Source organism: Eucalyptus grandis, chromosome 7, assembly GCF_016545825.1.
Source record: "Eucalyptus grandis isolate ANBG69807.140 chromosome 7, ASM1654582v1, whole genome shotgun sequence".
NCBI classification, from domain to species: domain Eukaryota; kingdom Viridiplantae; phylum Streptophyta; class Magnoliopsida; order Myrtales; family Myrtaceae; genus Eucalyptus; species Eucalyptus grandis.
Window position 1 is genome coordinate 48,078,226 of NC_052618.1, and position 15,807 is coordinate 48,094,032.

Sequence of the window (15,807 nt, forward strand, 5' to 3'; positions counted from 1 at the left end):
TGTCGAATGAAGAAAAATAATATAGAAATCAGCTTTGCTCATGACTCATGAGTCGGCAGAGAGAGAGAGAGAGAGAAGCTACTCCTGAAATCCCGGAAAAGCGAAGTTTCTCCGTCTCTTATCTCTCTCCCTCTCTCCCCCGAGTCATGGGCTTATCTTTGCTCTCACCTCTGGCGACCCTGCACTGTAAAATCCCGTCCAAAAGCAAAGATGAACTCGCAGATGGCGGCGCTCCCATTCTGTCCACCAAAACCTTCTCGGATGCTTCTCGCTCCTCTTCTTCAACACCTTCTTCTTCTTCTTCCTGCGTGTCGTCGTCAGCACGTCCCGTCGGCCCTCTTCACCGGACCGCCCCTCTCGCTGCTTCGCTCGCCATCCTCCTGTGGTCGAATCCAGGTACAGTCACGAGCGTTCTTCTTCTATGGGTTCGTTTGCTCTTGACTCGAGGCGGCATGGTCGTCTCCCATTTCGTCTATTTAGAGCAATAGCATTGATTTAGCTCCAGTTTTCATTGGGTTTCTTCCGAAGAGTAGTTTCTGCCGAGCGTATTCGAATTTGATTCGTACCCTTTTCGCCTGCCGCATGCTGCATGTCCGGTCAATGGGATGGAATTCCCAGTGTTCGTCTTTTTTGGTGGGGGAATGGTTATTGCAAAAGGGGAAGCGTGTCTTGGAGCTTCTACTGTTGAAAAAGGTTAGGTTGTGTTCGCAGATGTGCATCCACTACAGAAGGCTTGCGATCTAGAGTTAGGAGGTCCCATTCGTCGATTGTTCGCCTTTTTTGAATGCGACTAGGTATGTGCTTCGTTTTAATGACTGTGGGGAGAAGATGTCGGTGCGAGCAGAATCGTGTGTACAAGATGTGGGTATGCATGGTGCACTTGAAGAAAAACAACCTCGACTGGTGTTTTGGTCGGGCATGCGTGCACTGAAGTAGTATAGCTTCTTGTCTTATTCTTGTCTGGCTTCTAATATGATTGCAGAATCCGGTGTGCTCTTTGCACTTCTTGAATTATGCCGGGTTTCACGCGTGGTAAAATTGTGAGGCGCGTGCGATCGGCGTAGAGGATTAGTGATGTGCGGATGTTGAACCTGAATTTACATTTATATTTTTCCTGCCGCTGCAGCTGAAGCCGGATTTCTCTCTGGATTGCCTGGAATAGAGTCTGTCCCTGGCCCAGAATTGCCTCAGATCGAGTTTCTCGACCGATTCAATGGTAATTATCTTCACTTCATTGCATACTCTGTTTTGTCCCCTTGACCTGGCTAGTGCCGCGATTAAAAGATGTCGAGGTGTGCTTTGGCAGAAGAGAACCAGAAGAAGTACGCAGAATTTGATGAACGGTTCAAGCAGTCTCCTCTACTCAAGAAGCTTCTTGAGCAGTCAAAGCTCAATAAAGAGAAGTAAGCTTTCGGTCCCGATTCTCTTTCAGAATTCCATAAATTGCGATCACGCAATGGTGAAAAAAGGCAGGGTGGGGTTGGCAAATTTGTCGGGGTCATGTGGCGATGAGTAATGCTAGGTGTAGTGGTGAACTGAGACTAGTTCAGAAAATTAGTATATAAAGTGAAGTGACGGAAGTATGCCGCAGATCAATTTTGGAAGCCGATCTTGTTACGTATCGACATGATTATATGCTCAAGTAGTAAATCATCACTGTGGTTGCCTTCACAAATCAAATCTGTCTGAGGCTGTTGTGTAGATAATTGGGGAGAGAGAGAGAGAGACTATGGATTGAATGAGCTGATGAGAGGGAAAAGAGCTAGAATCACTCATCCAGTCATTCTGGTGTCTCCTCCTTTTCTTTGTATTTCATGAGTGCAAAACCAATTTTTGTTCGCTGGGCTGTCTCTATTAGAAGCAAGCTCTCTCTTTCTCATAGACAGTATCCACGTTTCAGGAACAAGCAAGAGATACAAGACAAATACTGCATCCGCGGAGCCGAGTGGGGCGTGGGAGATTGTTCGGCGGAAGGTATGTCTCCGGAAGAACGAGAAAACTTCATTGCGATGTTAAAGCAGAAGGCCGGCGTCAAGTGAAGGAGTCCAACTGGAGAGGGACGACCCCGTTAACCATTCAGGTCATCCTTGTTTGCTTGCGCCGCCCAGATTCACCGCAAACGCCATCTTTTTTTTTTCTCTTCCTTCCCTGTAATGCGTGATGTGAGTCTGATTCAGACGAGTAATAACTAGTCAAGTATAATGGTGATGAGCACATCATAGCTTTTTATTTATACGCTGCTCACCGAGCTTCAAGTCATGAATTCAATGCAACTTCCTCCAGCACGACGAGCTGGACATGCTATAAGACCACTATCAACACTAAGTTTCTCTGGCTTGCCAATCTGGTACCGCACACCGATCAAGTTCTATATCATTTTTAGGGGTGAGCAGTTTCAAGCACCTAGAACTTTGAACTTATCCGACAAAATAGATTCCTTAAATTTTTGGAATTAGGAAACAAATTCTAATTAGAAATTTTTTTTTATTTTGTTCTTAGAACAATTTCTAATATTTTAGCCAGTTTTTAAAAGACGCATGATAACTATTCCTCTGAAATAGTTTGGAGCAGAAATAGTATTTATTTATATTTAGTAAGAGTTTAAAGAAAATAAATGGTTTGATAACGACACAAAATTTATACTTTAAAAATAGAAATTCGTTTGATTTTTTTTTTTTTTTTTTGTCAATCCTACTTATTCTTACTCTACACTCATTTCTCAGACTTTGCCACGCCTCTTTATAGGGCGTGGGAGTGAAACCCACTCCCGAAACTTCTACGCGTTCCCATCCCATCCCCAGAAGGTGGGGATTTGAACCTCACCTCCCCCTTCCATATTGGAAGAGTGGCCACTGGGGCGAATCCCGATGGTTTAAATAGAAATTCGTTTGATAACGACACAAAATTCTTCCTTTCGGACGACGGTGGATCGGCGGATGGTGGTGACGGACAACCACGGAAGTGGCAGCTGTGGTGGTGGTGCGGCCGTGATCCCGGCAGTGGCGGCAAGGGCGGCGGTGGCGGCAACGATGGATGGTGGTCGACGGTTGATAACGGATAAAAACGGTTGATGAGCGATTAGAAAAATTTTATTTTTCATTATGTTAGAAATAGAGAAGTGGAAAATTTTAGCTTCTAATTTTATTCTAAACCTATTTCTGGAATATAATTTATTCCAAAAATAGAAAAACGGAATAAGTTTATCAAACTGGAGCTTTCTATTCCGTAAAACAGGTTTGGAATGAAAAATTGTTTCTGAAATAAGAATACGGTTTTATCATGCACCCCCTTAGGGTCACGTGATGACAAAATTTTGTAAATCAATTTCTCAATTTCTATTTCCCGGACAAGTTTCGAGTAAAAGAAACCCGTTTGATAATGACTCAAAATTTCTTCTGAAATGTAAGCCGTTTGATAATAGAATAAAATTTATATTTCTAGGAATATAAATTGATTAGATATCAACATAGAAAATCCTCTAATATAAAATAATAATCGAAATAATACTAAAACAATATAGGAAATCCTCAAATACAAAATAATACTAATACATTACAAAAAGTTGAAAATACAATTTCATGGAATTTTCGGCATATTATTATCCATTGCCATTTTATTGGCAATGGTTTTCCTAAGCGTATTTATTTGGTTTCCCTCCTCGGTCAATGTATCATTTGCAAGTTTATCTTGCGTAGGTTCAGACAAGTATTGCGGAAGCATGAATATGGGTGCCATCAATGGCGCCTATACAGCCCTATCATTTTATCAAAGACTAGTATTATACAAGATTATCAACAAAATAAAATTGATGGTGTAAAGGAATATATGAGAATTCTACCTTGAAGTAATGTTTATGGTTAGGAACTAATCGGGGGAAGGTCATGGTTTATTTTTATTCTCGAATTGAATCAATCCGCTTGCTCATCCTTAATTTTCTTTATTGTTGCTCAATGAACCTTTAATGGCCCTTGCATAGCAAAGAGAGAGATTCTCTTGAATCTCTTGCCTTAATTAAAATTCAAAATTGTGTAACAATCTAATTATTTTTGATTTTTGCAAGAATTTTGAACGTAAAGAAACAAGGTTAAATGTCTAGGCACATTTTTTATTCATCTATTACGTAAGAACTTTTTCTTCAACTGGCCATGCGCGCACCCTTTCTAGGAGGAAAGAGCCCCATTGTTTTAAGTAAGCATTTAAGAACTTTGGTCAATTTTTAAAGTTGGAGACCCATTCGATTGCCTTTCATCCTAAAGAGGAAGTTATAAAAAAAAATGAAAAAAAAAAACACAAGCAAAATAAGAATAAGAAAATTAGCAATAATTTGTGAAGTTGTGGTTATGAGTGAATTAAGTTAGCAAGAAAGCGCAATGTTCTTTTATATGGTTTGATTTCACTCTTCGATTTTTATTTAAAGCGAGAAATTAAAATTTTAGCTTTTGATTTCTTCAATTTCTCTATTTCTCGGAATAGAAATCGTTTAAATAGAGAAATCAAATTACGTTAATTAAACAAATTTGCATTCCAAACCCGTTCCTGGGAAGGAGAAACAGAAATCGAAAAATAGAACTTTTGTCATACGCGCGCCCTTAGTAATCTGTTCAAAATTTCTTATGAATAGAATTGTGTTTGATACAATACTTATTGATTGTTCCAAATCAATTTATTTTAATTTTTAATTTTTTTCTTTTTCTTTTTTCTTTCTTTTTCTTTTCTTTTTCCTTTGTCTCTCCTGTTCTTCTTCTAATCGGCAACCGGCCAGACGAAGCGACCTCCGGAGCATCGCCTTTGTGGCAGTGGGTAGGGCTCACCTAGCCCCAGGTGTGGCTGGCGAGGCTCGCCCAACCCAGGCAAAGTTGGCTGCCACCGGCGAGATTGGGCAAGCATCCTCAGTGCCCAATCTCGCCGCGATGGCTGGGTTTGCCTCTAGCGAGCTCATTGGACCTCACCACAGCGGCCCGGCGAGCTTCAGGATCGGTTGCGGCCGGCGACTAGTGGTGGACGACAACCGCGGAATGACGGTAGATAAAGAAGAAGAGAAATATGATTTTGATTCTTAGGAACAAGAATTAACTTTTATTATTATTATTATTCTCGATTTTATTCCAAATTTTAATTCCAAGAACAAAAATTTTACCAAACGCGATTATGTTTCCAAACTATTCTCGGGAAACAAAAAATCAGAATTAGACACATTGTTTGTATGGTTATCAAAAGTAGCCTAAAACTTATCCTATGTAACCATAAATTTGGAGTTTATCCTATCACAGCTTTCAAGATCGGTTTTAAGATTTATTCAGATTCTACCTATACTTTTGATTAAACGGTTGCAATTAATTATCGCATTTAATAACTATCATTAAATACAATCCATTGATGATAACTCATGTTTAGACACACAAAATAGTCATGGATATCTTTGAAAATGAAAACAAAGACTAATGGCGTCAGATCATGCAAGGATATGGAATAAAAAAAAAAAAAAAAAGTTATCAGTTCCACCTAGAATTTACCTGTTAAAATAACTTTCTAATCTGTGGAACTGAAAACTTATCTTGCATATTCTAAAACTTTGAATCGGATTGATTACTGTTTTACCTTGAAATCATACTTGGCCCTAATCATTTTCCTAATGAAAATCACAATCTGTTATCGAATGTGTAATCCATCGCGTCGGCGGAGCATTACAATTAGCCAGGCGAAAGGAGCCGTGTCCGACCATGCCTCTGTTTCTCAGCCTTCATGACCGAGACCAAGCAGAGATTCGATTCGCATATGCTTTTGCCGAAGGCGAAATCGGGGTCGATCCTAATTCGGCATACATCGTTTTTGCAGTTTATTTTGCGGATGGACGTGGGGAGGAGGTTCCCTAAGAATATTCCCCGTGATTCGAAGCGACACCTCCCACTTGTCCTGCCGGGAATAGGCCCCTACGCTGTAAATGATCCCAGTCCTGATCACGCTTTTCGATGACGCTTGCATGGCCTCCCCATTGGGCGATAGAAGATCGTAATAGAAAAGGCATTTTTTCGGCAAATGCATAAGCCTTGTAGGGTCCATCCCAGTATTTGATTCCAGTCCTTTTTTCTAGCGCTTAGCCAAATTGCATGCTTTCATGAAATAATTGCGAGCCCGCTCTTTTGGCATCACAGGAATCGGCATCTTATTTCTTTTTTTGAGCATCATTTTATCCTATACCTAATCCTAATCATTCATGAAAAATTGTGCGGTCTTTCAAATCATTGAAAATCAATTATATCCGTCGATACAAATGTAAAGTACAATCTCAATAAAACAAAACTTCTTATCCCAAAAATAGAGTAAGATGATATTTCACATTTAATAACCCCCAACTCCAAATTTGTTGCTGGCTATGTGGAAAAACAAATCACAAAACAAAACCTGATTGCACGCAATGTAAGAGCTGTCCTATGCACTGGGATTTCTAAATAAAATAAGTTAAAATAAAACAGAAATCGACAAAATAAAAATAAAAAATAATAATAATAAGAAAATCCCGTAATCGCGAGATCGGTCGCTTTCGCGAAATCCCGAAAATCATTCGATGTCGCCAATCCGCTCTGGTAAGGACTAAGGAAGGCGCATTCCTGCCTCGCTCGCGCCTTCATTGATTTTTGCCAATCGTCCGCATTCCATCATTCCGGCTCTCCGATCTCGCGTCGTCTCCGCCGCGCCGCTCGGCGCGCGACAGCCGTCGGACGGGTAACGGCACGTCGTTCGGTCGTCGGCGCGCGCAATTTCGCTCGCGTCGTCGTCGTCGTCGAGTTTCGCATTGTCCGCGTCTTGATTTCTAGAGATCTCGAGTGCCGGAAGTTTGCTGTTTTTTGTTCGATGATTGCTCTCGATGGCCTGATCCTGATCGCGTGCTGCGCGTGCGCGCGCGCGTTTTTGATTGTCTGCAGGGATGCGGAGATTTTGACTGGTCGGCATCTGGAATTGTCTGGTCTCACCTCTGGCGGGCGGGTGAACGCGGTTGGATTGACGGTTAGTTCGGAGATGGAGGGGGTGGGAAATTGACGACGCCGTTCGATTTTTCCTTTCTCTCTCTTTCCGCGGAAGGCGCCGGTTCGGCGGCGGCGGCGGCGGAGGGGGAGGGGTTTGCGATGGAGAACGGGAAGAATGTGGTGAGCCTGGACAAGATTCCCAGGTGGATCGACGTGGAGAACGGGTCGTCCCTCGATGAGGAGAATGGAGACGCTTCGTTCTGTAACCCGTACTTTGGCGATCCTCTGACGTCGGTTTCCGGGGCGGATGCGGTGGGCAACGGGATGGCTTCTCGGTTTCCGGTGGACCGCGAGGTTAACGAGAAGATATACATCTGGAGGGGCAGCCCGTGGAATCTCGACGTGGATGCGGTCGTGAACTCTACGAATGAGGTGATCAACGTACTGTGTGCTCCCAGTCTTTCGAAAATCTTTACTAGGCCACAAATGGATTGCGAATCGCTTTTAGGCATGCCTAGGTTGTATTAGATGCGATTCAGCTATAAAGCCACCTGCACCCTAGGAAATTCAAAAGCGTTGTTGGATAGAGATCAATGTTTAGGTCTACTTTTGGATGATCCTACACCTTTGCTGAAAAGTAATATAAAGAATGATTCCTTCGCCATTTAACTACCTTGAAGAATGCTTTATTTACATGATTTTGAAGTTGTTGCTGCTTAAATTGCTTAAATTTTGCATGAGTCAAGGGATACTCTAATTATTCCTTGCTTCATTAACTGGAGAAGGGAAGCATTAGCAGCCAGTTAAAGCCAGCGAGAGATGAAAATTAGATTTGTGAACTGCGCTGTAGGTATCTGGATCCTATATTAATATAAGCCTATGACATTATATACACCGTGTGATTTTGCAGAAGCAGTAGTGTATGTACAATTATATAAAATAAAATAAAAAGTCTGAAATTACAATTACTTTGGCTGTTTTCAGAATTTGGATGATGCACACAGTAGTCCTGGTTTACATGCTGCAGCTGGACCTGATCTCGCAGACGAATGTGCTATGCTTGTGAGTAATTTTTTTCACCCATTTTGATGTTCAAATTACACTATATATGATGTCAGAATGACCTCTTCTGGAGAAATGTTGCTGGAGCTATTGAAGTAGCATACCAGCGGAAGCATTTAGCTTTTCATATAAATATGTGAAGAACATTACATTTGGTTGCTTATTTTCTTCATGAAGTACAATCAGCAGATCTCCTTTTGTGAAAAGAAAAAGAATTGCAGGGCTAGACTGACCCATATCTGGCATTTCTTTTGTGATCCAGGGTGGATGTCGAACAGGGCTGGCCAAGATTACAAATGCGTATAACCTTCCTGCTAGGTCAATACTCTACTGACCTTTTACAATATTGTCTTCAAGCTCTTAGTGAAAAATCGTAAAGAATTTAGAGTAGAAACTTGAAACATTCTCCATATGGGTATCGAACTCGCAGAGAAGCTAAAAGCAGAATTTCTTCTGGGTTCTCAGGAGGGTGATTCATACTGTTGGTCCAAAATATGCTGTAAAGTATCATACTGCCGCCGAGAATGCTTTGAGTCATTGCTACCGGTCTTGCCTCGAACTTCTCATTGAAAGCGGACTTCAAAGGTTGTTGGAGATAAGTCTGGCTGAATTATAGAGTTTTCTGATTTGTTATACCTTTCTTTAGGTAAATACTCAACTAGACTTCATCTTACATGAGTGACATAACCATGCAGCATTGCTATGGATTGTTTATACACAGAGGCAAAGAACTATCCACGGGAACCTGCTGCACATGTTGCTCTAAGTGAGCCATCTATCCTGCATCTTTACCCTTTTGATAGGCTTTAAATTTTTTTTTTTCTCCTTGGTACTAAGGACATATTTTCACATCCCTGAAGTATGCTTGTCTAGGAAAGTTTCAAGATTGATCGTGGCATTTTATTCTATTCCTTGCAACTTAAAAGACATATATATCTTTAATTTCTTTCCTCAACTTAATATCCCTGTTTTTAAATTTCAGAATTCCTTATGCTTTTTCTAGTTCCTGGGGATGTGGTATCAAGGGGTATTGAGTTGATTCTGTCTGGAAATCTCTAGAAAAAGATGTCCAGTTCAATATTTTTTCCCCTCAATTTAGGATAGTCTCTGCACTCACACATGCTCCCCACAAACCCAAAATCAAACCCCTCCCCTCCCCCAAAAAATAATAATAATAATAATAATAATAATAATATAAAGAAAGGTAGCTCTTGGAAGAGTAATGATAGTGTCATTAATCATCATACTGAAATGGGGAAGCTGCTTTTTTAGAGAGAAATCTCCGTTTACTCTTATCTAATTATAATTGGGACTTTTTTTTCAAATTTCTCTATCTTCACAAGGTTTAGAAAATTTGGAGGGATGCGTTATTCTGGTATATCAACCATGCAAGAATTTCGTAATAGTTTAATGAGGAGCTATTTATTTGCATTAGCAGTGCTGCAGATTGTACTATAAGAAGCAGTCATGCAATAAAGTTGTCTTGTTTTTTATCAGGAACCATTCGTCGTTTTCTTGACAAGCAAAAAGATGAACTCACAGCCATTGTCTTTTGCACAACTACTGGATTTGACACCGAGATCTACAAAAGGTACATAGTACTTGTCTTCTTTCATTGATAGAGGTCGGATTAAGAGGATAGGTATATTAGTAGTGTGGATTTAGGCTGTCTTTTTTGTGGTAATTTTGGTTTATGTTGTCTTAAGTTTTTTTCTTTTTTCATGTAGATTGCTCCCTCTTTACTTTCCTCGAGATAAGCATGAGGAGGAGGTAGCCATATCAAAGCTTCCTGCAGAATTGTGGGATGAGAATGGTGAAACAGTTATAGATGAACGTAAAATAAGAATAAAACCTTTGCCTAAAAAGGCTTCTAAAGATCCTCCTCAGGCCCCAGTTGATGTTCCTGTCAGCAATGTTGGTTTGGTGAGAAGGTTAGTGGGCATACCATTTGACTGCCAGACAAAATGGTTTATGTTTTAGTTTTTTTCTAGCAGCAGAATTAGAAAACTCCATTGTGATTTAAAATGTTTTTAAGGGCATTTGATCACGTCATTTTTTTTTTTTTTTTTTTTTAAGTTTGGGCATTGATCATTTTGTGTGATAGGGTTAAAGAATAACATAGTAAAGTTTACCTGGGGATCTGTTAAATGTAGTCACTTACAGGTGCCATTCATTTTAGGTCACTTTTATTTTGATTTTCTTGATTCGCATTTCACTGCTTTTATCACATTCCATGATTTTATGGTGATATGAAAGTGACGCATTAGTGACATGGAGTCTGAGTTGTCTTACTTTACCCATTCCCTCGGCACATCTTGTCTTGATGTTGAGGTGTTAATCTAGCACAGGTTAAAGTTTTGAAATAACCGGAAGTATCATGGGTATATAAACAGGCATTTCTTCTTCCCCCATTATCTGGAAGTTACCATTTATCTTGGCTTTTCTCATTGGAAATGAAAAATGATTTGGCAACGAGATGCTTATTGAAAGCTGATACCTTTGCTGCTTGTATACATACCCATTATGTTTATCGTCCATGGTTGCTGTTCCTTTACTCTTAGTTTTTTCATTTCTCCTCCAGGCATTATTGCTTTCAATTGATTATCAATGCAAAAGGTGGACCATCCAAATACTAATGCAATTTTTCATAAGATGAGGGAATAATATTTCGCATTTTCTGAAAAATAAGACTTTTCCTTGAATTTCAGAGGACAATATCTGTAAAGGAAAAGATTAATCAAGCAATGTAAAATGGCTGTTGGAAACATCTGGCATTAGTGCTCTTGCTTTTTCATGTGAACCTTGTCCTCTGCTGCTTGTTTAAGATATAAACTGTTGAGAGATAAGACTCGAGATTGTTCATCTCCAGGAATTCATCGCATTTGGCTTCATACCTGGATCCTGCTTTCATGTCAATAAGTAAAGATCCAGACCAGAGGAGGAAGGAGCAGTGGGATAAAAATGTTGAGGTACGAAGGGGATGGAACTGGGCCAAATTTCTTGGGTTTGGTGACCTTGCAGGACCCTCTTTGACTCCCTCCGAAGAGTATACGCTTCATTCAAGTTACCTCTCTAAAGCTATTTCTCTTAATCTCTCTGACATTGCCGACATGAAAATTGTGTAAGCATCTCTTCATTTTCCTTTTCTGCCTCCTCCTGCATTGCATCTAATCTCTTCAGATTGTAGTCAGACTCATATCTGAATCATGTCAAATTTCTAGCTTTTGACATTCTTTTTAATGACGATTGTAATAATGTAGCTTAGATGGTAGCGGATCAATAGTATAAGTGTCTTGATATCATTACTTATGAAGCCGGAGATGGCTCATTATTTCTTGGTTTATTCTCTTTCACTGGCTCATGAACCTTATGTTTGGCTGGCTTTGATTGGCACTTCCCAGTGTTCCCTCGTTAGTGTATAACTAAAAGGACCGCTTTTTGTTCTCAAAGATCATTTCTGTGCAAACGTCTAAATCTGCAAGATTGCATGACGATGTTAGGATTAATTATTGATGAATAAACTTTGGTGCATATTCTTTTATCATCAAAAGTCAGCCTAACTTGGTCTTATGTTTCTTTATTAGATACCGTGGTGGTGTAGATAGTGAGGGTCGCCCTGTAATGGTGGTTGTGGGAGCACATTTTCTTCGGCGTTGTCTTGATTTGGAGCGATTTATTTTCTATGTAGTAAAGGTATGAAAGCTCCAGTTGCTTCAGTTTTAGAATTATGCTTAGATTTAGTCATATTATTTGGTGATGTTCTAAGTCTTGACTAAGTGTTTACTTCTCTTGGGACCATGGCCCTGATCCTGTTTTTGCCTAGTTTGAGCTATGTGCTCACTGTGGAGTTTCTCAAAATGTTAAGGGAAGACACGTTTATCTCAAACTTTTTTTGTGACACCAAAAATCCTAAATTATGCCCACTACGACACATTTACCTTCCATCACCCTTCCATCCAAAATCACTGTTAAAAAGCTAAAGTGGATCCAACGTGGCACTTTTAGGGGCAAGTGGCTCTGATGTGGGATAAATAAATAAAAAAAGAAAATTGCCCTGTTCTTCATCTTCTCTAGTACTTCGTGAAGTATTATTGTTCATCATCTTTAATTGCTTGGCCAAACTCCTCTGGCGTTCTTGCTTTGCTGCCTACTGCTACCTGGACATCCAGCGGCACCTGGTTGGCACTTACCTGACCACCTGTGAGCCTCGAAGATCGACGTCAGATCCTCAAGCCAAGCTTCGAGCTCAAGTGGCCATGGCGGCTGCAAGCTTCGAAGCTCAACCTTCAAGTTGCTTCGAAGCTTTAGCCTTGGCGGCTTGAGACCACCTGCAAGCTTCAAAGGTCGAGGTAAGATCCTCAAGCCAAGCTTCGAGCGGTCATGGCGGCTGCGAGCTTTGAAGCTTGGCCATGGCGGCTTGCGACCACCTGCGAGCTTTGAAGGTCAAGGTCAAATAAGGCAAGCTTCGAGCTGGAGCGGCTATGGTGGCCTGCCACTAATCTAGTGTTCTTGAGCTTCCCACTAATCAATGCGCCCAACCTGGCCCTGGGTTTATCCTTATTTTGCATATTATTGATAGTGTTCCCAGATGTGAGTTATTCATCAGTGTGCCTAAGTAATGAGATATAAAGTATTGCCAATAGGTCTGATGTTTCCATTCTTGAAGCTTTGTTTTCTGGACAAGAAAGTACTAATCTTCCTCCCCCGTGAAGACGATGAATAGTGCAATTTTTTTCTTTTATCTTTATGTTTTTTCTTTTTGCGAAGTGGCGCTCGCATGGCGCCACATTAGAGTCACTTGTCCCTAAAAGTGCCACATCATATTCACGACAGTTTTTTAATGGTGACTTTGGACGTAATGAATGTAAATGTGTCACAATATAAGGATAGTTTGGAGTTTTTGGTGTCACAAAAATAGTTTGCGGTAAATGAGTCACAATAATGTGGGGTTCTTTTGTGGCTTTTCCAAAATTTTAGTGACACAAATATATTGTCAGTATTGATGGGAAGTAACCGCTCAGGGAACAAATCAGTGCTCAAATTTCAACATTTCCTATGCTGCAGGCTCAAGTATTTGGCATAGTAGGACTCCCCAGAATCATATCTTGGTTATGTTAAGGGCCTTATTCCTACTATCTGATATTTATTTGTAAACCAATTGGCCAGTAGTATGAACGATTTCGTTTGGGTTTCATTAATATAGCTTTTTGACTTTTCTTTTACACATCTTATTCATAATTCTTAGTAGATGTTTCAAGTTAATTCAGTTTTGAAAGCTGAAGAAGTTTCTTGCTCATTAAATTTCAGGAGTTTGAACCCTTGATACAGAAACCTTATTCTATCATTTACATCCACTCGGCTGCATCATTGCAACTGTGAGTATCCCTATGATCTCAGTAGCATAACTACCTCACAATGATAGAATTTGCCTGGTCAAATTGCTTTATGTTTCAGGGACGTGCTTTTCATCCAAGAATTCCTACGGCTATTACACTAATTAAAATAAGCTTAGGAATCATCCCCATGATCGCTGGCTGGTTGAGATCAAGAGCTTGCTATGAAGTAAACATTAGCAAGAGAGGGATGAGATAATCTTTGACTCATCAGATCATGATAATGCTAATGTTGCTCCTACCCTGCAAAATGGCTTGATATCTTCATTTTTGTACTTTTGAAACAGTTCAAGGTTATTAGCCCCTCGACCTCGCAAAAAAATTACCTTCTTTTGTTTCATTCAGGATCACCAAGAGCATAGAAACTGTATGTTTAGTCATCATCTGATATGTGAGGAGGGAGCAAAAGAGTATTTGATAGTTGCAGGCTAATTGTTTGTATAATTGTATTGGGGAGTCTGGAAATCACCTCTTTGGTTGGTTTAGACATTTTGGATATTTCCTGCATGGTGTCTCTCACCACTGTGCTAGAACCTACCTTAACCCTGTCCTGTTAGATGGACTTAAATTTTTTGTTGTCATTCAATAGGGAGTAACTTCTGGATGAGACTATATAAAACTTCTAAATGGATTTATGCACGAGAGAATAAAATTCTTCTGCAAACAGACAATAACTTGAACAGACATATGCTGCTTTCAGGATGATTAATTTTGCGCAGCTTTAGCCATGATTACTATAGTTATGACACCATGTCTGTTCAATTAGTGTAAGTTACAACACTTTGGCGATCCGACGCTAATTTCTACTTCATGCTTCTTTCTGGAATAAGCAGTATACCAGATTTGGGATGGATGAGGAGGTTGCAGCAGATACTTGGTCGTAAACATCAGCGAAACCTGCATGTATGCAATTCTTGAGTTACTTTATTTGACCAAGTTTACTGTCAAGCAATGCCAATTGCTATATGTTTCCCTATGCAGGCATTGTATGTTCTTCACCCAAATATGCATTTGAGGGCTTCAATTTTGGCACTGGAGTGGTTCGTTGATAATGTGGTATGTCTGAATCTTTAGTGTCGATGCCCCACTTAGTACTGATCCCTCTGTGGGAACCCAATTTTATGCAAGGCTCTCAATATTTTACTTTCTAGGTGTGGAAGAAAGCAGTTTATGTCGATCGGCTGCTCCAATTGTTCAGATATGTTCCTCGTGACCAGTTGACTATTCCAGACTTTGTGTTCCAGTTGAGTGTTCATTGCCTTTTCATTTCTATTGCATTTTCTATTTATTACAGATGGACGGTATTTCATTTCATCATTATTCCTTGTTGAGACAATTGAGGGCAAATCTGATTTTGAGAGGTTAGAAACGATCAAGTTGCCATACATTTGGCGCTAGGCTAAGATATGTTTTCCTCTAAAACACGATCTGCATCTGCCACTATTGCGCCTATGCATTTTGAAGTGGAAATGAAATTTTCATGCTTTAAATAGCCTCGTTATTGCAGGCATGATTTAGAAGTGAATGGAGGAAAGGGCCTTATTGTGGATCCTGGGAAAAATCATGTACAGCAGCAAACATAAGCACAGCCAATTTTGCACCATTCTTTAGGAGATAAAAGCCGGCCTCAGCAAAAGCAATCGAGTTTCTTTTTGCCTTTTACGCACCACCATGCATTGCGAAAAGCAGGTTAATTTCTATGTCACACACCATCATTCTTTTCACTGTCGTGATTTTTCTCATTCTTTGCATCTCTTGTATCTTAAAAAATATTTTGGGGCACTTCTCAGTACAGTAGAAATAGTAGAAACGAAATTCCCCATTTCTTTTTCTTCCTTGCTCATCGGGACATCTCGGACAGCATGGAATTTGGTTCGAGCTTCTGAACAGATCGATCTTCTAATTGTATTTATTAACATTATTGCCAGAAAAATGAAATTGTCTCTCATGTCTGGAGCATTTTTATATTCTTTCTCATGTCGATTTTCACCCGAGTATGAAGACCGCGAACTTGGCAATTTCCCCCCTTATCGCGTCGGACGATTTACCCAGATATGAGAAAGAAGGCAGACAAGTCATGGGATGATTTGAGTGAAACCATGAAATAGACGGTTCAGTTTGGTAAGTCCTCATGGCGCAATGAGCAAAATGATAAAAATCGAGAAAGAAAGGGCAAGAGATGCAATGTAAACAATTCATACCATGAATTCACTGGCTTACATTGATGACTGAGGCAAGAACGTTAAAAAGGAGTTTTTACACTCGAAAAGACGAGAGTTACTTCTTATGTCAATTTTGCCCGAGAAATTAGATTAAAGAAAACGCTCAAAAGACCCCAACGTATTCACTAGATCAAATTCAAGTCATATATTCACGCAGATGCTTTT

General features: G+C 40.1%; 2 protein-coding genes across 6 annotated transcripts; both read left to right on the top strand.

Moving 5' to 3' along the window:
- The first annotated feature begins 65 nt into the window (after nucleotides 1–65).
- On the top strand, nucleotides 66–2,307 carry LOC104453911 (hypothetical protein). The gene is made up of 4 exons (XM_010068557.3): nucleotides 66–396; nucleotides 1,127–1,216; nucleotides 1,307–1,403; nucleotides 1,901–2,307. The coding sequence occupies exons 1-4, from the start codon at nucleotides 147–149 to the stop codon at nucleotides 2,037–2,039; spliced, it is 576 nt and encodes a 191-aa protein (XP_010066859.2). The 5' UTR covers nucleotides 66–146; the 3' UTR covers nucleotides 2,040–2,307.
- A 4,231-nt stretch (nucleotides 2,308–6,538) lies between these two features.
- On the top strand, nucleotides 6,539–15,385 carry LOC104453912 (protein GDAP2 homolog). Of its 5 annotated transcripts, none has more exons than XM_010068561.3 (15): nucleotides 6,539–6,584; nucleotides 6,924–7,397; nucleotides 7,950–8,027; nucleotides 8,290–8,345; nucleotides 8,493–8,612; nucleotides 8,723–8,793; nucleotides 9,525–9,618; nucleotides 9,755–9,958; nucleotides 10,897–11,148; nucleotides 11,612–11,720; nucleotides 13,335–13,402; nucleotides 14,254–14,323; nucleotides 14,402–14,476; nucleotides 14,572–14,663; nucleotides 14,928–15,379. In XM_010068561.3, the coding sequence occupies exons 2-15, from the start codon at nucleotides 7,125–7,127 to the stop codon at nucleotides 15,001–15,003; spliced, it is 1,638 nt and encodes a 545-aa protein (XP_010066863.2). In that variant the 5' UTR covers nucleotides 6,539–6,584; nucleotides 6,924–7,124; the 3' UTR covers nucleotides 15,004–15,379. The 5 variants fall into 5 exon arrangements, 3 of the variants coding, with proteins under 3 accessions (XP_010066863.2, XP_010066864.2, XP_010066862.2); XM_010068562.3 differs by having other exon boundaries at nucleotides 6,582–6,723; nucleotides 14,581–14,663; nucleotides 14,928–15,385; XM_010068560.3 differs by having other exon boundaries at nucleotides 6,582–6,723.
- The last annotated feature ends 422 nt before the right edge of the window (nucleotides 15,386–15,807 follow it).